The sequence below is a fragment of the Guyanagaster necrorhizus genome (genome assembly GCF_019112545.1).
Source record: "Guyanagaster necrorhizus MCA 3950 unplaced genomic scaffold BT62scaffold_6, whole genome shotgun sequence".
Classification (NCBI taxonomy): Eukaryota; Fungi; Basidiomycota; class Agaricomycetes; order Agaricales; family Physalacriaceae; genus Guyanagaster; species Guyanagaster necrorhizus.
In genome coordinates, this window is record NW_025064885.1 from 1,311,073 (window position 1) to 1,331,878 (window position 20,806).

Genomic DNA, 20,806 nt, shown 5'->3' on the forward strand with positions numbered 1-20,806 from the left:
GCCTGGATATTAAAATTTGCACATCTATACCTCACACTCTTGATTTTTCTACCGTTATTCCCCTTCCATAAAAACAGAAGGTTACATATCAGACGGACATGACAAACGAAAAATGCCCGATACCTTGGGCGGTGATTGCCTTTTTCGATTTTGGCGTCTTGCAAGCTGTCCCTCTGAGGATGAATGTATCAACAGCCTACATAGCGGCCTCCACCAATCGGTTCTATCAAGCTGCTGACGCCTCATTGACATCGCTCATCGCATTTGGCTCTGCAAATTTAGTTTGTCTCTGGGACCTCGTTGTATGGGATACTCGCTTCATCGCTCAACCGCGCCATTGACATTGATGACCTACCCAGGCAGATCCTGATCCAGGTTCTTACCAGACGTTACCAGGCCATGAAGGAACCGTGACTGGTGTCAAGTTCATCTCAAATGTCTCGCTTATTACTGCAGATGACAAGGGAGTGGTAATGTATTGGAGAAGAGATGGGTCTCAGGTGCAGTCGTTTGACTCCGATATCTTCACATTGACTCCTTGCTTCAATTATTTTTTTTTTTAGTGGAGCTCGAGTAACGTTCAAGCACACCCAAAAGCAATCTCATCGTTATGTGTCCATCATGAGTGTCTCGCGACCGGCTCTTCTGATTCTTCAGTAAAGATTTGGAAAGTAAGAGCAGGTATCTTGAAGTTTTGTTTTACAAACGATTTTTCCTTGACAAAGAACAGATGAGGTCGTCGAGGTCCAGTCCATACCACTGAAGGGCATATATCCACTGTCTGTCGCACTTTCTTCCCTTCCTCAGTCTGAAAGTATGCGACCGAACAACTCGAATTCATTGCGTGTATCTGACGCATTTAGTAGATCTTATCCTCGCCATTGCATGCACAGACCGGAATATTCAAATCTGGACAAGGTCCGATGGCACAGCAAGTTCCTTTTACCATCTCATGGTATCAGGCTAAAGCTACTTTTACAGTTTATAAGATCTGCCGTACTTTCCGGGCATGATGACTGGGCCCGATGCCTAGCGTTCCGACCTTCTCTTCAAGAAGGCGAGTCTTTGCTTCTCGCGTCAGGATCTCACGACACGACTATCCGCCTGTGGAATATCGAACCTTTCAAGCGTGATGCAGTGAAATATTCCGCGACATCTGCAGACGCTCTGAATGATGAACTTTTGGATGCTTTCGAAGCTTCGCTAGGCGAACTTGCTGATGCTGAAGAAGGTGGCCGACAGATTTCTCTGAAGCGACATATTTTGACCATCAAGAAGTCTGCCTCCAGGTAAGATGAGCTGCTTCCTATCTCTATGTTTTGCTCAGTCTTTCTTTCTTTCAGTTCTCAACAGTTCTCAATCACTTTCGATGCACTCCTTATTGGCCATGAAGCAGGTGTTACCTCTCTCAGTTGGCGACCAGCAACATCAGATTCGTCAACAACAACTCTACTATCGTCGTCCACAGACTCTTCCGTTATCCTTTGGTCTCCATCACCAGTGCTCACCTCTTCACATGACACTTCTACCGCCTTATGGATCAATCGGCAGCGATTTGGTGACATTGGCGGGCAGCGCTTGGGCGGTTTTGTCGGGGGTCTATGGGGCAAAGACGGTTCTGAGGCATTTGCCTGGGGTTGGTCGGGCAGCTGGCGGAGATGGAGGTGCTCTGCCGATGAAAAGGAAACTTGGACTGAAGTGCATGCGATCAATGGGCATTGTGGGCCCGTTCGAGGAATCTGTTGGAGTCCTGATGGCCAGTTTTTGATATCAGCTGGGTCAGTGCATCCCTTTTTGAAGCTTCTTTACTGATATCTTCAGAACCAGATTGGACCAGACCACCCGCATACATGGTCCTATAACTCACCCAAATGGTCACACAACGTGGCATGAGCTCGCTAGACCGCAAGTCCATGGGTACGATCTTTTGGGGGTAAACTTTTTAGACAACCTCAAGTTCGTTAGTATTGCGGACGAGAAGGTGGCGAGAGTGTTTGAGGCTCCTCGAAGTTTCATAGATGTTGTGGAAGCGCTAGGCGTTGCGCGATTCTCCGATGCCGAAGTCAGTTGTTTTTTTTTTTTTGCCTTTTCGTTTTAAAGCTCTTATAAAAACAGCATCAACGTCCATCCCGAGCTGGTGTTCCGCCGCTGGGTTTGTCGAACAAAGCAACCACTGATGGTCGGTTACTCAAATTTGTTAGTTTTTAGAGCTGAACTTGTGTTCATTTCTTTCCAGCGCCTATGTCCGTCGATGACAATTTCCCATCCACCCGGCCTCTAGAAGGTGAACTTGCCGCTACTACACTTTGGCCAGAAGTAGAAAAGGTATTCGGACATGGATACGAGGTACGGTCTGTCGACTAATGCACATGAGGAGATCTTTACTTCGGCTTATAGTCCATCACTCTGGCTACATCCAACTCGCATCGTATAGTAGCGATTGCGTGCAAGTCAACGTCACCAGAGCACTCTGTCATTCGTATTTGGGACACAGAAACCTGGCAACCGTTCGGAGAGCCTCTCGTCGGACATTCGCTCACTGTCACTCGGATAGCATTCAGTCCTGACGACCAATTTGTACTGTCTGTTTCCAGGGATAGAACATGGCGACTATTTCAGAAGGACAATTCGACACAGTGTAAGCGATTTTTATGGTCTTCACAATAAAAGGCACGGCTCACGCAGCATGCCCAGATTATGGCGCAGTAGCTGCGGAAAAGAGTCACTCCCGAATTATATGGGACTGTGCATGGGCTCATGAAGGCGATGTCTTTGTTACGGCGTCTCGCGATAAGACGGTAAGGGCTACACTCTATTATTTCTATGCGTTGATGTCGTGCAGGTAAAAATATGGCAGTCTGATACCAACAGAAAATGGAGAGCTATTGCTAATATCAAAGTTGCGGAGGCTGCAACAGCCGTGGATTTTTCGACCGTTGACAAACAAAATAGGTTCGCCATTTCCATTCTTTTTGATATCACTATCGTTATATTTTCAGACGGTACCTTGCTATCGGCCTTGAAACTGGAGAAATACTGCTGTATTCAAACACAATCCCAACGACAGATTGGATGTATCAACTGACAATAGATGCCGGGTGCGAAGATTTTGTCCTTGACAGATGAACAGACAGTACTGACCGACTTGTAGTATGGCACATGTCAATCATGTTCACCGCCTCAGTTGGCGACCAACCCCGGTTGAAGCCCCTCAGAAAGAGCTGGCTAGCTGTAGTGAAGATGGTACATTGAAAATAGTGATCGTCCACATGAGTATGGATTGATAACCATTCAAATGAAATGAAATGAGAGCTGCTATACAGTGGTGAGAGAAATAAAGGGATGAAACTAGTAATGAAACAATCTGGGAGACGCGCAGGGTGCAGTATAAGGGTATCGAACAGTGAGATGCGAGTATAATAGGCGTAACAGACAACGATAGAAGACGAATAGAGCATTGTGCGATAGGGATACAAGAACACAGAATGGTGATCGATTTAGACAATGTCACGGAGACTGATAGGAACTTCAGGCTGTGGGCAAACGTCAGAGGAGATTCAAGTATTACAATTGGACTGACGCATTTGATTCTGGAAAAGTGAAAGCCGTCAGTACCTGTGTGAAGTAAAGAGGGGAAACACGTTACTTGTGGAAACACTCGATGGAACGGAGCATCTCTACGTCACCACCTGTAGCAGTTACAAAGTTGATTATGACCCCTCCTCGGGAGTAATTATTAGGTGCGACGGCAGGGGCAATGCTAAACAATGAGCGTCATGAGACGTGAGCCGGTTGTAGATCGATAGAACGCACCGATGAGTATACTCCTCGACGGCTTTCGGTAAATCTGAGGGAGAGATATATTTAAATTCACAGATAAAAAATCTAGCCGCACCATAGTTTATAATCAAGGGAATTTGAGATATTTCTTGAACGTGAACATCGTAAATAACAAGAATTTTTGTTACAGGTTGTCTCATGACAACAGATGGCGAGCTCTTAAACTTGCTGAGAGCAGCCAACTTGGTCGTAGAATTCATATCACCATGCTATCGCACAATGTTAATAAACCGTGACAGTACGAGAAATAAACCGCCGTACCAGAGGAATAGCTTCCAGACCTCGACTGGCCAACTTGTACACAACCGCATCTAATGCGGTAACGCCGCCAACGTGAACGATGGCCTGCGAAACGTCGACATCGTCCAGGATATCAGCCAGGGCATCTAGCTTCCATTCACGAGCTTGCAGGCTTTCCGCACTAGAAGTGCTTCTCCCTGATCCAATTATTCCTAAGCCACCTTCAACATGAGAAGGATCAGCGCGCCCACCAGCGGTGAACGCAAGATACAAATAAAACTGTCGAAGACCGCGGAAATTGGGCGATGTCTCGATGTTAGTCACCGTGCCATCCCGGCGTACAAGGACTCTGACAGGCTCCTTCAGTTGAATTGCTGTTGCCAAGTTCAAAACGTCCTGAGGAACTGTGTTAGAGAAGAGCGCCGTCTGGCGTTCGGCAGATTGTTGAGCCTCTACAACCTGGGGGCTAGAACGTCCTTCGGCATCTGCGACAGGTGTGCCACCTAAAGTAGACATCTTCCTGGCTGGGAGGGCCGGAACAGGGGTATTGTTCGATGCGCTACCTGAAGGAGTGGGCGTCACTGAACTCGGCGGGCGCGAACGGGCGGGAGGCAGCAATTTGACAATGTTGAACACAAATTCGTGCATATTACGCGCGATCAACTGATCTACCTCATCGAGCACCAAGAAACGGACATCTGAACCATCGAGACCGCCCTGCGTTGTGAACAGGGCATGCAATTTCTGCGGTGTGCCACAAACAACTTGCGGTTTGTTAGAGAGAACCAGCTGCAGCTCGGCGTGGAAATCCTTGACGGCGCCTACAGCCAACACAGATCTGACGCCTATACCGGACCCTAGATCACGGATCATGCGATGAGCTTGGGTAGCTTGATCTACAGTGGTCGAAATCATGACGACCACCGGTTTGAGACTATCAGAATGGGTCAACGCCGTCTGGATAGCCGGAATGACATATGCAGCGATCCGTTCTTGGGTTGGCGGCGCTTGAGCAATGATATCTGATCCTCTCAAGAGGAATGGCAACGCCCGTTGCTGGATTTTGTTTGGGGGACCAACGCTACGATGATGACATTAGTACGATGAATGAACGTCGGTGTCGGAACAGAAATGATTACCCAAAAGAGTTCAATGAAACCTGGAGTTCAGGTGCTAGCGAAAGCTGTTCCCACTTGGTAATCATTGGGCCAGAATCTCGTGGAGAATTCGAATCATTTGGATCCAACATCTATGAAAAAAGATATGATCAGAGAAGAACGAACCGGTGAAAAAAAAGAAACAGACCCCAGCTGAATCACGGCGCATAAGACTTGAAACGGAGCGTCGTTTGTCACGCGGAAACCCTTCCTGACGCCCGATAGTCGTTTCGGGTGGTCGAACGGGTAGATCAAGGGTTCCGGTAGACCAAGTGCGCATGGGGGGATTTGGGATACGAGGCGAAGGCCGCATATCTGGACGATTGGGTAACCCGTGGCCTAGTGTGTTGACATTAGATTGCTGGGGAGGAAGGAAGTCTAGGTTTGACGTATGAGCTTTTGGAGGACCAATAAGACTACCATTAGGCAAGCCCGATATTGGTGACGGCTGGACATGTTGTGTCTGGAGGGCAATAAGTTGACCAACGGATGAAGTGAGAGTATTTAGGCGTTGAGAAATCGAAGTAATGTCATCAGAAGGAGGGGCCTGGTTAGGAGCGATATTGCCCAAAGAAGCGCGAGGCACATTCATGGAGTTTGCATAGCTTGGCCTACGGCTGTTGCTCGAAAACGGGTCCTTGAATTCTGGCTGCACACTGCTGGCAGTGGCAGAGAAGCGGTCGACGAGTATGTTGACTTTGCGATGCAGTTCACCAAGGTCCCTGTGAATCTCCCTAGTAGAATACTCACAACGGACGAGTCGATCCAGTATATCGTGAAGCATAGGAGAAGCCTTGAGCTGTGCTTCAAACGAATGTCCATCTGAACCTGAGTTGAGGTGGCTGCCGGAATCGAGAGACGACACAGGGGAAGAGGAGGTGGGACCGCTGATGATGGGGTGAGATGATCCGTTCAGGCCAACAGTGGCAGGCGGCGTCGAAAAACGTTCTCGAGACTGCTGTTGCAGTGGGAAAAAATGTGATCCTGCCGCTGAACTATTGTCCAAGCTAACTGGCCCAGGAGTAACATCATTGTCCTCCCCCTCTGGCAATGACTCCAGACTGCCCAAGAGACTGGCCTCGCGAGAGACTTGGTTCTCTATGCCAGAATACGGTCTACCCGCCTCCACTTGGCGAAAAGAAGGTGACCGTCGCGGCAAATCGAAAGGAGACTTGAAAGTGCTCTGCATGTTAGCCAGGTCATCGTGTGGCGGGCTGGGAGAAGACCTAGCGGTACGGTATTCTGTAGGTGAAATGGATACGGAAGATATTGATGAAAACGAGCTACGGTTGGGATCGTTGGAGCGAAAAGGATGCCGTCGAAAAGCCAAGTCGCCTTCGTCGTCGCTGGCACGGAGGTTGCCTGGAAAGAAGGGCATCGACGCAGGATTGAGGGCGGCACTCCTTGCCATGATACTCGTCGACGACGCTGGTACTCGGGCTGACAGGAATAAATTCACAGACGAACCAGAAAGGGTGCCAATAGGGACAATTTGGTGGGGATGGCGGTTTGTAAGCGGGTGATATCAAGAAAATGGCGCATATGATGTGGCAAGAGTTCGTTCTCGCCGCTGGCGGTGGTCCTAGAATTTCCTAAGGTGCTCCCATGCAGGAAGGATAGCTGCTCGACGTGGGGCACAGCGACAGGGAATGATTCTTGTAAAAGGTAAGACAAAGTGAAGGAGCCAATGCGGCACGCTCAGAAACTGCCATGTGGAAATTCAGTCTAACTCCTAATGGTCGACATTCAATATGTATGCTATGTAATCTTTTTACACAATAGTCTTGGGAAATGCTACCCCAGCCAGCATATTCACGTCGGGTGATAGGTCAGGCAGAATAAGAGTGCCCTGCTCTCTGCAAGGTCTGTAGACGCAATCAGAAATAAGACACTACTAGCAGACAGAAAAGCCATACATGGGACGACGGGGAACGACGTCGTTTGTCAGTTTGTCCCCCTTCTTCTTGGAGGCATCTGATGAACGGTCAGCGAATGGCCTTCTCAATGAATATCCACCGTACCGGCAATGCATTTCCTCACTTCAGGCAGCAATCGTCTGGAAATAGTGATCTGGAGCAAAAATATATGAGATAGCCAAGAACATGAGGTTCAGAACCATCACCTGTAACTTCACGCCCTTAAAATAGGTGCAGATGGAGAGAGCGTTATCAACAGCAGTATGGTTATGGAATCGGACAGTGGCATAGTATGTATTCGGAGTGCAGCCAGGTGCACTAGATGCCATCGGGGTTGGGCATCCTTGACTACAACGGATCTGAACGCGAAGGACCGTGCCGCACTGAGAGAAGAAGTCATGGAGGTCTTGATGAGTGAAAGTAGGCAAGATCTGACAACAATTTTCAGCATATTGCCTATATTTTGTCGATAGAAGAGTCATACATTCCCCACAAAAACGACAGGGTGAGCTTGCAGACCGCGCCGAACCATGAAGATCTTGCGCTGCCTCTCAATCTGGTCACGTTGTGTTTGGTTGAGACGTTGCGGTTGGGTCTTGTCAGCGGTATCAGGCTCCTGCACTGGAGCTCCAGGGTTGTACATATAGTCCTGCACCAGAATATTAGCTTGGATGGCATTGTCAAAGAAACAGTACACTGACCTGAACCAGTTGCCCGGCTTTCTTGACTCCTTCCCTGGATAAAAGAGACCAGTGAATGCGAACCATTGCGAAACAAGGGGGAGAAAGACACAAATTGAGAGGGAACGGGGAGAAGAATGAGGTAACACGGGGAACGAGTAAATCTTGAAGCTAGACTTGAGGACACCGACGAAGCCTGACTCCCTCCGTTTTATAGCACTAGTCCTATGGGGAAGCTCTAATTATGGCGAACGATTGTGTCGCTATTGAAATTGAGTTGCCACATAAGAAGCAAGACATGAGGGCAGAAAACAATGTTCATTTACCATTGTCGACTAGATGCCACGCCGGAGAAGGACCATTTGTCGAACAAAGTCAATTCCAGCGCGACGCCGACGGCAACAAGTCACGTTGTTCGCTGCATAACGGCACGTGAGAGTCGTCACAACTCCGTGACCCACCTCTTCATGGCCTCCCAACATGTCGTTGCAACAACATATCGCTCTATTCTTCGTGAACTGAGAAAATCAGTGAGCTCATTCTATTAGTATCTGACTTCAGCATTAATGACTTACAGGCGCCTTCCAAACGGAACGTCGTCAATCCCTTGTCGTCCAGTTTTCGAACCATTTTAGAAGGATACAAGCAATCTGGGAACGAGCGTATCTTGGAGGACGTAAAAAATGCCGTAGCACTTATGCAGGCTTCAAGGCAACACAAGGTGCGCTTCCGTATCGTTGCATTTTTCTCTGTATTGATGGTCTCGCCAGCTCCTCTTGGACAGATACAATCCCTTGGTAGACCTGACAGCGGAAGAGAGGATTCATGCCACCGCTCGGCGAGTAGGCCTCGACATGCCTGTAACCCACCAGGCCGAATAGATGTTTTACTCCAGGACAAACAAGGCAAAACAAATAAAATCTTTTTGACTCGAATGAGCCTCAAAATCGGCCACCGATTCCTCAGAATGTCTGCTACATCTACCAAAGTGCTCAAATGCGACTCTGCTTCCATTAACTTCGATTCTGCATCACAAGAGCCTACAATAACTTCTCCAGATACATTGGCTTCTCTTCAAATAGCCGCCCGCCATCTCCATGACCTCCAGCCTGTCGCGTTTCCTACGGAAACCGTGTACGGTCTCGGTGCTCTCGCCTTGAATCCGACCGCAGCGTCCCGTATATTCACTATGAAAGGCCGTCCATCAGATAACCCTCTTATCGTGCATGTATCTTCGTTAAAGATGCTCCGTTCAATCATTCCCTCCAACTTCATACTTCCAGCGACATATCAAATTCTCATGAGACGTTTTTGGCCTGGAGCATTAACCCTTCTTTTCCCCAGTGATCCTAATATTGTTCCTTCTATAATCACAGCAAATCATCCTACAGTTGCAATACGAATGCCTTCACATCCCGTCGCTAGAGCCTTAATAGCTGTTGCCGATGTACCATTGGCAGCACCCAGTGCAAATAGCTCAGGGAAGCCCAGTCCGACGCGCTCTGAACATGTCTTACGCGACCACGATGGCAGGCTTGGTATCATCCTGGACGGAGGGCCTTGCGAAGTGGGAGTGGAAAGCACAGTCATAGATGGTCTACAACCCGATGGCAATATTCGTGTGCTCCGACCAGGTGGTGTCACTGTTGAAGACATGTCACGAGTCCTACAGCAAGAATTGGATGGCACAGAATGTATACCACAAGTGTTGGTATATCGGCGTGACTATGCAGACCAGGAATTAGAACAAGCACCAACTACTCCGGGCATGAAATACAGGCACTACTCTCCGTCAGTTCCGGTGACATTACTCTTCACGCATTCCCCCGCCCCAGCGGGAGAAAGAAGCTACACTGCTTCGGAATATCTAGCGACGCTGTCGCCTCATAGTGAACCTATTAAGGTTGGACTATTAACACCGCCTGATTCCGTCCTCGGATCATTTGCATTACCCGATGGAATAGAATGGCGTCGGTTTTTCCTGGGACCTATCAGCAGCCCTGCGGTCACAGCTCAAAGGCTGTTCGATGGTTTGCTAACATTAGAGGAGGAAGGCGTGGACCTAATACTCATAGAGGAAATAGAGGAGTGCAAAGAAGGCCTAGCTGTAATGAATCGTGTCAGGAAAGCTGCCAGCGAATTCAAATACTTGACCGTTTAGAGGTCTGATATGTTAAGGTAAGTCAATTCTCGGTTTTCTATAGATTTCAACTAATACGCGACCTATAGGTGACATCTCTCCTTTGAGAGAGGGCGTCGAAGAAGGCAGCTGTAGACTCAGGTAGATATACCTGTACTCACTTTTAGAATGCACCCCTTTGCCATGCTAGTTCAAGCCAAGCCGATTCAATCCTCATGTTCTTTAATCGACGCTTCCTATATCCTGCGGTGCTGCGGCGCACGCCGCAAAACGCGTGTACGCGCTTTTTGCCGGCTTCCTTTGTCTTCCTCATGTGACTTACAAGGCGATATCTCTTTCAGATAGTCGCGTGTCCTGAGCCTTTGCTGAAAATTTTGTTTTGGGTCAGACCGAACCTACCTTCCAGAATCGTCAATGACATCGACAAAGAATATAAAAGTCGCCTGTCAAGATGAAAGAGAAGGGTCTTTCGCGTGCACTTCATCAGCCATTCACCAAGTTAACCTGCTTCCAAATCTTTCCTTAACTTCAAGATGCAAAGTAGCAGTACGTGCTAGAACCATCCTTATGTGCAGCGAAACTAATGCCATTTGTGTATTAACTAGATGTCCCGAGTCTATTCAACTCCACTTGGTCCTTCCAGGATCAACATTCTCAAGATCATTACTCGCCCCCTACTGAAGAATTCAGTAATCTTTCTTTGTCGGAGATTCGTTTGGCACGATCTGCCCGTGGGGCCCACGCGTATAGATCTCTGAAAGCATTGGACGTTACTCAGAACATTGGTCCTCTCGATGTAGCCCTTACACCAGGTTCCTACCCATCGACGCCCTATGTTCATTTACGCGCCACTCTACCCACGTCTGCTTTTGACAACAATTCGATATCATCACCCACCCTTATTTTTCATCATATGCATCCCCCGACGCCCCATATCCCCCCATCCGCCACTCTATCTGCCCCTTCTGCAGATGAATGTTCGATGCCGTTAACCCAGCCTCCCCAGATTGCGGGAAATAGTCTTGGTGTTCATCGTATGCATGCAGCGACATCGGGTACCATGCTTCCAACCTCATTATCGACGTTACCTTCCACCCCAGAACCGGGGCCTCAAGCGGGCATTGCGCCCGATTCCATAGCCAAGGCCCAAAAGGTCCGTCGTCCACCCAATCCTTTCATGTTCTTTCGCTCGCACCTCTATCGTTCGCACCTCGAAAAATTATCCAACAAAGACCCAAAAGCCAAGAAGGGTCAGCAGCAGGTTTTCAGTCGGGTTGCCGGAGAAGCATGGAATCGTACCACTCTTGAGGAGCGTCAACCCTTCATAGAACTGGCAAAGGAGGCGCAAAAGACTCATCGCAGAGATCATCCTGATTATAAGTATTCACCGCAGCGCAAGAGGTCTAGGATGAAAGGCCATTCGAGACGCGATCTGGAGAGTGGGGCCGACGATACAGCGCCGATTAGCAAATTTGTTTTCGTGGAGAATGTCCTCGATTTACAAGGTAAGGCTATCCAAGAAAAGCCCTCTCGGCGTCGTGGGAAGGGTCGTGCTCAGCGCTTCGGGGCTCCTTCTACCAGCCGGATCCACCCTGCACTATCACAACCTGCGATTGCCCCAGCGTCGCCCGCCACCGGCTATCGCACACATGAGCTTGGGCCCATGCAAACACCTTCTTTCGTTTACGTCCCCCAGCAGTTTTGTGGACATTCGGAGGGTCTCGCGGATGCTCCTCACCAGCACATTCCTCTTCTTGATACCGGAATCAACATGGCAGCGCCTTCGCTTTCGTCTATCACTCAGCCATCTCCCGCCGACGATAATACCACCCAGATAGGACTGACTCCAGCTCCCGTCTTCCCTTTCTCGACTTTGTCACATACTTCGCAAAATGCATTCGGTTTCGCTCGTGCCACCAGAACTGACAATGCGACATCGCTGACTGTTACTGCCCCAGCGTCGCCCATCAGCTATCACTCCGCTGAGCTGGGACCTGCATCAGCGCCCTTCATCTCTTCGTCAACCATGCCGCATATGTCTCTGGATTCGTTTGGTTATCCCGCTGATCTCTCGTTGCTTATTGCACCTCGACGTCCTTCGAGCTCGCTGGGTTTCTTTCGTGACCTTGAACGCGGAAAAATCATTTCCCGTCCAGCTTCGACAGTCCCTGCGGTCTCTCATCCCGCAACAGACCATCATTATGTCATGGTTAGTAGGCGTTATCTGCTCCTCGAATTTGGTTCCCTGACCCTTGACGTCGTTGAATGCAGCATCCATACACGTCGAGCCTGATCGACCACTACGCCAATAGTCTAGCGGAGGACGTATCACCCTCCCCAGTGTGACAAACCGTGGGTGAATCTGCCCGATGACGCATAAGTATATGTCAAATTGGTCTTCAATTAATTGTATGCCTATCATTTAATTTTTTTTGTTCGTTTTCATCTTCTTTGTTCGCAAGGCTTTGCCGACTTGGACATGAGAGAGTGTGTATATAGTACATAGCTTCATTTTAATGAAAGTGTATTGAATAAACATGGTTAGGATATAACTTACTTCCGGAGGCTGAAATAGGGTAGGGAGAGAAGTTCGAAACATGTATATGCTGTTCAACATTGGTGTTTCAGTTGCCTACAGCCTCATATATATATTTCATCTTCATGCCTTGCCATTGCTTGAGGCCTCTAATCATAGTCGTAATGATCCAGTAACTATGATAGCCGTTTGCATTTATCTATTACTTGTATGATCCCTTGCAGAGCTCCGTATACGAGATTCTGTCAGTATGGATCAGAGTAGCTTTGACGCAGTATGCAATCTCCACCTCTACATTTCCGTCACCTTCGTGAGTAACTGATCTACTTTGTCGTCGAGGATTTGAGCAGCGGCTTTGAGGGCTGTGTTATACTCCAACACCATCACAGAGGATGGTAGGTGATATACGATATCCGTCCCACTACCATCCGCCTTTTCCAGGATTAGAAGACGAGGAGGAATGTTAAGGGAGGCTCGAAGGTCATGCTTCATCAACGTTTCGGCGATGATCGGATTTCCGATAGTGTATACTATCGCTGTCGGGACGTTTTCATGGTAGATTTTCATCCAAACGGAGTGATTGAACTGGAGGAAGAAACTGACCACACTAAGTACTCAAATGAAAGAGAGACGCAATGCTTAGTGCTCACAGGAAATCATTGCCATTGGCCATTCTTTTCAACCCTTCTTCGAAAGCGTCTTTAGAGACGTCAGACTTGAGAAAGGGGATCAATCCAGCAGATTGCTCCCTGTGGACTTCCTTGTCGAGACGGCGCAAAACTTCTGAAACGGGCAGAGGGGTGGTGAATGTGACCAGCTGAGCGGTAAACGAGGTTACTGTCTTTGACATGGCTGAGTAGAGTGATGGGCTTTCGTGTCAGCGTCTGTATTTAAAGCGACTGTGATTCGACGGGCCGAGAAGCAGTAGACGACGAGTAATCATATTCAACTTGGCCCGGTGAATGACAAGGGCACGACTAAGCAACTTATTGCCGGAAAAATATGGTGTGACAGATGTGACCCCCCTCCTCTCCCTCTCCCTCTCTCGCTGGTAATTATCATGAAGCGCAGGTCCGCCGTAGTTTTTCAGGCGTCCAGGAAACGACCAAAATTATCCGACGACGACGATGATACTGCAAGTGATGACAGCGAGACGAGAAATGTGCTTCAGCAAATCAGTCAGAGCTCCGATGAAGAAATCCCTACTGGAGAAATGAGCAACATATCCCGCTTCAATACAAAAGATTCCTCACAGCCAAGGATAGCTTCGACGGCTGCGAATTTTAAACATACCTCCTTCTCCGACTTGGGAATATCTGGCTCATTGCAGGCTGCTCTCACGTCCATGTCAATACGAACGCCAACAGAAGTTCAGGCCGCATGTATACCTCCCCTTTCATCAGGTGCGGCATTAGCCATTTTCCTTTTGCTTGCATACTAACATATTTCAGGTAGGGATTGTATAGGCAACGCACAAACAGGCTCGGGAAAGACTATTACATTCGCTCTGCCGATACTCCAAAAGCTTGCCGTGGATCCCTACGGAATATTTGCACTAGTGTTGACACCCACTCGGTCAGTCTATGTGCTTCACTCGGTGTCCACACTCTCTTATTCATCGTAGCCTGTAGGGAGTTGGCCTTTCAAATTTCGGAACAATTTGCAGTGCTTGGGGCAGCGCTCAACATTCGCACTGCCGTCATAGTTGGCGGCATGGATATGATGGCTCAAAGTTTGGAACTTGGGGATCGCCCTCATGTCGTTATTGCAACACCAGGTCGTCTTGTTGACCATTTGAACAGTGGGAGCGGAGAATGGAATCTGTCTCGGGTGAAATTTTTGGTATGTTGTACGCTTTTCGACGCTCCTGAAGCTAATGGCGTAGCGTTCAGGTCTTGGATGAAGCGGATCGTCTTCTTACACCGACCTTCGCGCCAGAGCTTGCCCATCTGTTCGGGGTTCTTCCCAAATCACGGCAGACATGCTTGTTCACCGCCACCATGACCGATTCAATCGAGAACTTGATTAATGCCAAACCGCAACCCGGGAAACAGAAGCCATTCGTATACAGGATGTCCGAGACGTAAGTCTTTTGTCTTCTTCTTTGTGCTGCTCTTCATGTTTCTGCAGTATTGAAACCGTAGAGACACTGAAACAGCACTATATTCTCGTGCCGTCGCATGTTCGAGAATCTTATCTGTATCACCTGCTGTGCAATCCTCCGGAGTCAACGTTGCATATGCGGCGCGCACCACCTGAACCAGCAAAAAAATTGGGGAAACCATCGAAATCCAGGCGAGATAAGAAGCCGACGGATGAAGAGGATTTCCCAGAGCAACCGCCTCCGACAATTATATTTTGCAATCGTCCCCGAACAGCAGCGTATCTGACGCTTGTCCTCAAGACACTATCAATACGAAGTACGGCTTTGCATTCGCGGCTGACGCAGCGGGAACGACTCTCGTCACTCTCATTGTTCCGGTCGTCAGTGGTGCCCGTCCTGGTGTCAACGGATGTGGGTAGTCGCGGTCTCGATATTGAAGACGTCGCATTGGTAATAAATTGGGACGTGCCCATGGAGCCGGAGGAATACACGCACAGAGTTGGTAGAACAGCACGTGCAGGCAAGGGAGGTGTCGCTATCAGTTTTGTAACGGAACGTGACGAGGATCGAGTATTGCGGATAGAGGATCGAATCAGTGAGCCACTTGTGCTGCTTTTATGCTTTTTCATGTATCTAACAACGTTTTTCAGACACGCAATTAACCGAGATGAGTGTACCCGAGGCTAAGGTGCTAGAGAAATTGAATGCCGTGTCTACCGCTAAACGCCTGGCGAATATGGTCAGTATCTCTTTTATGTTTGATAACGGGAAAGTTTAACACCGCACGAAGGAAATCCATGACTCTGATTTTGGGAAACGCGAAAAAATACAGAAAATGAAGCTGGGGGATTCCCGGTCCGAGTCAGGAATCACAGGACGCAGGATATGATCGACTTCTCGGAGTGGAGTGAGACAACCGCGGTGACGGCTTGGCAGCTCTCTAATTACAGAGTACCATCGTGTGACCGTCGGGCACTAGCGTATATAGCAGTCGGGATTAGATAATCAATGCTTGACTGAGGCAGTCTCGTGCATGGGCATCGTCTGAGTCTCCTCCATCTACCTTCCTTTCTTCCATTTACCCTCCTTGCCTTTCCGTATTATCCTGATTCTGACGGAGTCGCTTCTTGAAATATTCGCTTATTTCAAGCACGGTTCTGGATCTACAAACACGCCTGGCCTCAACACCATGGACACCAACGATTGGAACTCAGTCCTCTCTTTCGCACCGGAGCCGTCAACGTTGAGCTCGCCTGGATCCTCCGGTACGTATGAGGACAAGAGACGCGTAGATAACGGCTCGGATGAGTCACCAACTCAAGTCCCAACTCCACCGGTAACGCCAATGTGTTTCAATGGATATAATCTCTGGTCTCATGTACAGGAATCGATGAATGGCTCTCCGACGGCCGAAGACACCTCAGAAGAAAACACCTTCGTATCTGTCTCGACGACGTTCTATCCCGGCGCCCAGAACGATGCCCAATCACCAGATCTGACGCTTTTGTCGTCGGATTCGGTCTTTTTCTACGTCCATACCCACGTATTGCTTGGAGTTTCGAATAACCGTTTCAACTCTCTCATTCCCTTATCCACAACGTCCACGGCGAAGGAGCAGAACGTGGTCATACATGTACCCGAGACAGCTCCAGTCCTCAACGTCATTCTGCATACCACGTATCGGATGTCCTGTATGCACTATTCACCCTCTTTCGACACACTGGTGACTGCAGTCCATCAGTTCCCAGTATATGGTGTCGACGTCGTATCTCATATATCACCATCCGCACCTCTTTACTCCCATCTTCTGTCGCATGCACCTCTGTTCCCCATTGATCTATATGCATTGGCAGCATGTTACAATCTGTATGATCTCGCTGTTTCAACCTCACCCCATCTGTAAGTGCTCGTTCTCTTCTCATGCAAAGTCTAATTTAGTACCCAGGCTTTCATATCATCTTCCTGGACTCACGGATGAGCTCGTGGATCAAATTGGTCCAAGGTATCTTAAGCAACTGTTCTTTTTGCACATGGGGCGCGCCGATGCACTGAAGCGATTACTACTTCCTCCCCCTCATCCCCATCCCCCGACTCCTTGGTGTGGCTTCGAGGAACAGAAAAGGTTATCCCGAGCATGGGCGCTCGCCTCTGCGTATCTCGCCTGGGAGGCAAGACCCGGTGTGTATCTCTTACGTGACTTGTTCTTGTTTGATGTGCTCATGTTCTATCTATTTCAGACCTTTCCACAAACACGCTGGAGAATGCCCTGGGTCCTCTAGCAGAGCACCTTTCGTGCCCTGCCTGCAAAGAGGCGCTCACCGTGCGTGTGAAAGATCTCGTCATCCAGTGGAGTATAGTCAAACGTACGATCTAAGGCATCACACAGTCTATCATGCCTTACCTGCAGTCGCTCTCGTTCTTCTTGCCACGAAGAGATCACAGCCACAGCTGTTAAGGTTTTGAAATTATGCATCCTGGCCTTTCATCGTCGGACTTCCAAGCACATTCATGCACCTGACCACACACATTTCATTTGTTCATTTTCACGATACCACTCGAAACTGATCTGTATTATTGTCCGTTTGCGCTATCGATTATCAGGGTTTTTCTTTCGAGGATTCCTTTCATCCTTGCAGCCTCAAACCACCAACTGGTTGTAAATTATTCTTTCAGGCATATTCCTTTGTATCCAAATTCAATTGTCTAATAAATAATACACGAATAGACCTGTATTATATTTTCCATTGCGATGTACTATTTCCCATCGATTCAGATTAACGTAGAGAAAGCATACAAACTGTATCCTGGGTATATACATATACATTACATCTATCGAGCCTTGTCCTCTGCTAAAATGGCATCATTGAGCTCGTCTAATGGAGCCAACTCTTTCTTGTCGACAAGATCAAACTAGAGAAAGGTCAGTAGAGGTGTCGTGAGCAGATGAACAAGCCTACTTCGTGAATAAATAGGAAAAAATGTCTGTAGCTCGTATTAAGGTGGGCTAACGGACAACACTATTATTTCCGTGCAGATAATATGATGTTATACGTACCTTCTATACCCAGAGCGCATATATGGTCAAAGTGGTTGCTATATATATGTGCATATACGCGGAATAAACGACGGACGATGGTCCGCACAGTGTCGCGGAAGTTCTTGGGGAACGAGACACCTAGAGGAAATGAGGTTGGAATGTAATGGGCGCATTGCCATACCAATTTTGTTAGGAAATATCGCCTCGTCTTCGAGCAGGTTCTGTGCCCAATTCATCAGAGCGTCGACATATTCAGGGGCTGTAAGCTTTGTCGGACGTTTGTACTTGACACCATCTTCCCATAAATATTCATATCTAGATGCCATGAGTAAGGTGCAACCAACATGAAAGTAGATTAGACACACCTTGGTCCTGCAGACATTATGGGACACTGAACGCTTTCAGTACGACGACGGCACGGCGGTTGGTTGTAGTGCCCACCTCTTCGCGCGTACAAAACTCTGTAATAGTCCCATACAACATGTTCAGATGGTTAAAGAAGTCGACAGCTGATGGGGCGATTGAGATGGATGCAAAGGACGCTGGGCAGCCAAGACACGCACCATGGACTGCCAGCCATTCATTTGTGTCCTCGCCTTCGGGTAGCTGCACCGCAAGCCTGAGGTTGCCTGATCCCTAAAGATAATTCCCAATGCTGAACCGTGTCGTAGCAAACAGTGCACTGACCAGTGTAGCTTCGGCATACTTTCTCAGCTGATATTGCTTAGTACCCTCTGGTACATCCTTTCGGGGCTTGAATGTACGAGTCTTGCCACTGGATGCGACAGATTAGCACTGAGAACACTGGGAATTGAATGTCGTACAGGCCAAAGAAAGAAGACATGGTGGTGCACTGGGAAGCCGATGAGAGCACGTGGTCGAGTGGGCGCTTAGATCACTGGATCAGACCTTTTGATCGACAACGCGCATTGCTTATTGCTTAGTAAAAATCCGCTCCACGAGTACAAGCATGACATCGCAGTATTATATATCATGACGAGCATGAGCCTTACAAATGATAGTCAGTATCGGATACTCTTGAGCCCGGTCCAGACATATAAAGAAACCGTTTCTTGTACCTACTTCTGCAACATCATGCCTTCGGTTCTTTTTGTTCTCACTTCGGCTGACAAAAACCTCGTTGGCGGACAAACTGTGAGCACGACGAGCTCATGCGACAGAACGTTCACATTAATATTTTGTAGGGCTTTTACCTACCAGAAGCCGCACATCCGTACTATACTTTCGCACCGCATGCCAACATCGACTTTGCGTCTCCCAAAGGTCCAAACCCTCCAGTTGATAAAGGAAGCATCGAGGTGCGAAGTTCGGTTTTTACTGAAAGCATGTCCTTAGCGTTGCGATAGGCGTCTGCCAAGGATGACGAAAGTGTCAAATTCCTCAATGACACGACCGTAAAGTCCAAGCTAGCCAACGCGAAACAGTTATCCAACGTGAATGCGAAAGATTATGATGCTATCTTCTACGTTGGCGGTCACGGACCAGTCATCGATCTTCCTAATGACCCTGTTAACGTCAAGCTGGCTTCTGAGGTTTGTGTCAATTTTGGCATTCAGACTGTATTAATGATTCTGTGCAGTTCTATCAGTCAGGAAAGATTATAGCCGCAGTGTGTCACGGACCTGCGTATGCTCCTGTATGATTCATTGGGTAATCGCTAAACATTGGTCATGTTCAGTGCCCTCCTTAACGTCGTAGGTGTAGAGGGGAAGTCCATTTTCTCGGGAAAGGCTTTCACTGGTTTCTCCAACGCAGAAGAGGAGTCCATCAATGCTGTTAATGTGAGTACAGCTATGTGTATTGTCTGGTTTACGTTAATTGCATTGATGCAGTCCATTCCCTTCTTGCTTGAAACCGAGATTACCAAGCGCGGCGGAAAATATGAAAAGGCCGAACAACTTTGGGGGGTAAGACATCGCGGACTTTCGGTGTACAACTGGCTGACATATTATCAGGCAAAAGTGGTGGTCGATGGTAATCTGTACACCGGACAGAATCCTGTTTCTGCAAAACCGCTGGCAGAGGTTATCCTTAAAGGATTGCAAAAATGAGTGCAAGCAAATGCAATCAAGAATGTTACCAATGTACTTCATTAATCGATACTATTTTCTTCAGACAACGTTAGTGAAAGTCAGTGGAAGCAAAAAGGATCTTTATGAGGAAACAACTATAGATAGTACAAAGGACGCACGGGACGTGTTAGATATACGCCACCGACATTTTCCATCCCTTCTTCATGCTGAACCCGTCGAGAGCATTCTTGGCCACAGTCGCCAACTCAGCAGACTCGAATAGTACCTGAGCAAGTTTTACTTTCGCACCATCTGCATTGGGTGTCGGTGACTGGGTAACCTGAGTGGCTTGGAAGCCTTGGTACCTGAGAAAAATGTTAATATCTTGTTTTATGACCTTGATGAAAGGGCTTACTGTTGGAACAGCACTGCAAGCACATCGTCTGTCACTTCTTGCGGAAGATTCGTACACAGTAGTCGTGCTGAGGGCTGGTCGATTTGAGGAGGGAGTGCAGCCGCTTTAGGTGGAAGAATGTGAAACAGTTGTATTTGTTATGCAGTGAACAACACGACGTACAAGAAAAGGTAGGCGGTGAAGGTGCATCGTCATCGTCATCGTCTATTTCCATCTCCTCGTCATCTTGATCCTCAGCCTTATCCCGTTTTGCATTAGGCTCTTCCTCCGCTGCCTCTGCGTCTCTGCGCCGCTTTTTGTCACCATTGACGAATGCACTAGCGTTTGCTGATTTTGGTGGTACAAAGTCGGGGTCTTCTCTCCGGAGGGTCGCATATGATTTCGTTTTGGCATAGTCGATATGCTGGGCGGCGGCAAGTGAAAACACGAGCGCCAAGAAACGAGGACAAACGGACCATAGGTTTGTCGTAGAACATCATGCCTTCGCATGCACGCAAGGCTGCAGTCGCTCCCGCCAGGTCGGTGAAGACGAGGAAGGCCTGGCCTCGCATAGCTGGACTTTTCGACGCGACAATGTCGACGAGCTTGCCGTATGTCGTGAAAAGAGCAAAGAGCTGAGTACGCAACTCGTCCTTGTTGACTTTATCGTTGAGATTGTTGATGTAGAGGGTGACATTGGGCTGGTTCGAAGACAACGAGGCCATCGCC

General features: G+C 48.3%; 12 protein-coding genes across 12 annotated transcripts; 7 read left to right on the forward strand and 5 right to left on the reverse strand.

The window, feature by feature from the left end:
- Positions 1-179: 179 nt before the first annotated feature.
- Positions 180-3,284, forward strand: BT62DRAFT_979321 (WD40 repeat-like protein; the record flags this gene model as incomplete). The annotated part of the gene is made up of 15 exons (XM_043189427.1): positions 180-302; positions 360-500; positions 564-691; positions 726-814; positions 867-931; positions 982-1,289; positions 1,344-1,778; positions 1,828-2,062; positions 2,116-2,179; positions 2,237-2,346; positions 2,398-2,638; positions 2,695-2,798; positions 2,843-2,952; positions 3,000-3,098; positions 3,152-3,284. The coding sequence occupies 15 exons, from the start codon at positions 180-182 to the stop codon at positions 3,282-3,284; spliced, it is 2,385 nt and encodes a 794-aa protein (XP_043042798.1).
- Positions 3,285-3,642: 358 nt separating this feature from the next.
- Positions 3,643-6,426, reverse strand: BT62DRAFT_888310 (uncharacterized protein; the record flags this gene model as incomplete). Its single annotated transcript, XM_043182957.1, has 6 exons — positions 3,643-3,760; positions 3,814-3,847; positions 3,896-4,049; positions 4,102-5,161; positions 5,220-5,329; positions 5,386-6,426. 6 exons carry the CDS (start codon positions 6,424-6,426, stop codon positions 3,643-3,645), a joined length of 2,517 nt encoding a protein of 838 aa, XP_043042799.1.
- Positions 6,427-6,950: 524 nt separating this feature from the next.
- On the reverse strand, positions 6,951-8,256 carry BT62DRAFT_676314 (uncharacterized protein). Its single transcript, XM_043181833.1, has 7 exons — positions 8,160-8,256; positions 7,855-8,096; positions 7,638-7,802; positions 7,360-7,584; positions 7,259-7,307; positions 7,154-7,211; positions 6,951-7,102 (listed from the first exon to the last, which is right to left on the reverse strand). The coding sequence occupies exons 2-7, from the start codon at positions 7,918-7,920 to the stop codon at positions 7,009-7,011; spliced, it is 657 nt and encodes a 218-aa protein (XP_043042800.1). The 5' UTR covers positions 7,921-8,096; positions 8,160-8,256; the 3' UTR covers positions 6,951-7,008.
- A 44-nt stretch (positions 8,257-8,300) lies between these two features.
- On the forward strand, positions 8,301-8,714 carry BT62DRAFT_917885 (uncharacterized protein; the record flags this gene model as incomplete). The annotated part of the gene is made up of 3 exons (XM_043184064.1): positions 8,301-8,363; positions 8,411-8,554; positions 8,604-8,714. 3 exons carry the CDS (start codon positions 8,301-8,303, stop codon positions 8,712-8,714), a joined length of 318 nt encoding a protein of 105 aa, XP_043042801.1.
- BT62DRAFT_676399 (translation factor) lies at positions 8,518-10,276 on the forward strand. The gene is made up of 3 exons (XM_043181834.1): positions 8,518-8,554; positions 8,604-10,011; positions 10,063-10,276. Exon 2 carries the CDS (start codon positions 8,768-8,770, stop codon positions 9,992-9,994), a length of 1,227 nt encoding a protein of 408 aa, XP_043042802.1. The 5' UTR covers positions 8,518-8,554; positions 8,604-8,767; the 3' UTR covers positions 9,995-10,011; positions 10,063-10,276.
- On the forward strand, positions 10,244-12,357 carry BT62DRAFT_676271 (uncharacterized protein). The gene is made up of 4 exons (XM_043181832.1): positions 10,244-10,249; positions 10,315-10,519; positions 10,579-12,182; positions 12,245-12,357. The coding sequence occupies exons 2-4, from the start codon at positions 10,507-10,509 to the stop codon at positions 12,317-12,319; spliced, it is 1,692 nt and encodes a 563-aa protein (XP_043042803.1). The 5' UTR covers positions 10,244-10,249; positions 10,315-10,506; the 3' UTR covers positions 12,320-12,357.
- A 175-nt stretch (positions 12,358-12,532) lies between these two features.
- Positions 12,533-13,473, reverse strand: BT62DRAFT_1073788 (uncharacterized protein). The gene is made up of 2 exons (XM_043178966.1): positions 13,160-13,473; positions 12,533-13,107 (listed from the first exon to the last, which is right to left on the reverse strand). The coding sequence occupies exons 1-2, from the start codon at positions 13,357-13,359 to the stop codon at positions 12,801-12,803; spliced, it is 507 nt and encodes a 168-aa protein (XP_043042804.1). The 5' UTR covers positions 13,360-13,473; the 3' UTR covers positions 12,533-12,800.
- A 249-nt stretch (positions 13,474-13,722) lies between these two features.
- BT62DRAFT_887197 (DEAD-domain-containing protein) lies at positions 13,723-15,502 on the forward strand (the record flags this gene model as incomplete). The annotated part of the gene is made up of 7 exons (XM_043182906.1): positions 13,723-13,912; positions 13,961-14,088; positions 14,145-14,351; positions 14,402-14,592; positions 14,640-15,208; positions 15,264-15,352; positions 15,404-15,502. The coding sequence occupies 7 exons, from the start codon at positions 13,723-13,725 to the stop codon at positions 15,500-15,502; spliced, it is 1,473 nt and encodes a 490-aa protein (XP_043042805.1).
- A 501-nt stretch (positions 15,503-16,003) lies between these two features.
- On the forward strand, positions 16,004-16,987 carry BT62DRAFT_887828 (uncharacterized protein; the record flags this gene model as incomplete). The annotated part of the gene is made up of 3 exons (XM_043182934.1): positions 16,004-16,512; positions 16,559-16,791; positions 16,851-16,987. 3 exons carry the CDS (start codon positions 16,004-16,006, stop codon positions 16,985-16,987), a joined length of 879 nt encoding a protein of 292 aa, XP_043042806.1.
- Positions 16,988-17,337: 350 nt separating this feature from the next.
- On the reverse strand, positions 17,338-18,524 carry BT62DRAFT_964388 (Mob1/phocein). The gene is made up of 9 exons (XM_043188730.1): positions 18,475-18,524; positions 18,338-18,425; positions 18,214-18,286; positions 18,092-18,159; positions 18,016-18,041; positions 17,832-17,965; positions 17,669-17,788; positions 17,571-17,617; positions 17,338-17,523 (listed from the first exon to the last, which is right to left on the reverse strand). Exons 1-9 carry the CDS (start codon positions 18,492-18,494, stop codon positions 17,443-17,445), a joined length of 657 nt encoding a protein of 218 aa, XP_043042807.1. The 5' UTR covers positions 18,495-18,524; the 3' UTR covers positions 17,338-17,442.
- A 221-nt stretch (positions 18,525-18,745) lies between these two features.
- BT62DRAFT_979327 (ThiJ/PfpI) lies at positions 18,746-19,722 on the forward strand (the record flags this gene model as incomplete). Its single annotated transcript, XM_043189428.1, has 7 exons — positions 18,746-18,805; positions 18,856-18,969; positions 19,018-19,203; positions 19,251-19,297; positions 19,350-19,452; positions 19,504-19,578; positions 19,627-19,722. The coding sequence occupies 7 exons, from the start codon at positions 18,746-18,748 to the stop codon at positions 19,720-19,722; spliced, it is 681 nt and encodes a 226-aa protein (XP_043042808.1).
- A 148-nt stretch (positions 19,723-19,870) lies between these two features.
- BT62DRAFT_945466 (RNA-binding domain-containing protein) lies at positions 19,871-20,802 on the reverse strand (the record flags this gene model as incomplete). The annotated part of the gene is made up of 4 exons (XM_043187945.1): positions 19,871-20,048; positions 20,099-20,201; positions 20,261-20,501; positions 20,554-20,802. The coding sequence occupies 4 exons, from the start codon at positions 20,800-20,802 to the stop codon at positions 19,871-19,873; spliced, it is 771 nt and encodes a 256-aa protein (XP_043042809.1).
- Positions 20,803-20,806: the final 4 nt, after the last annotated feature.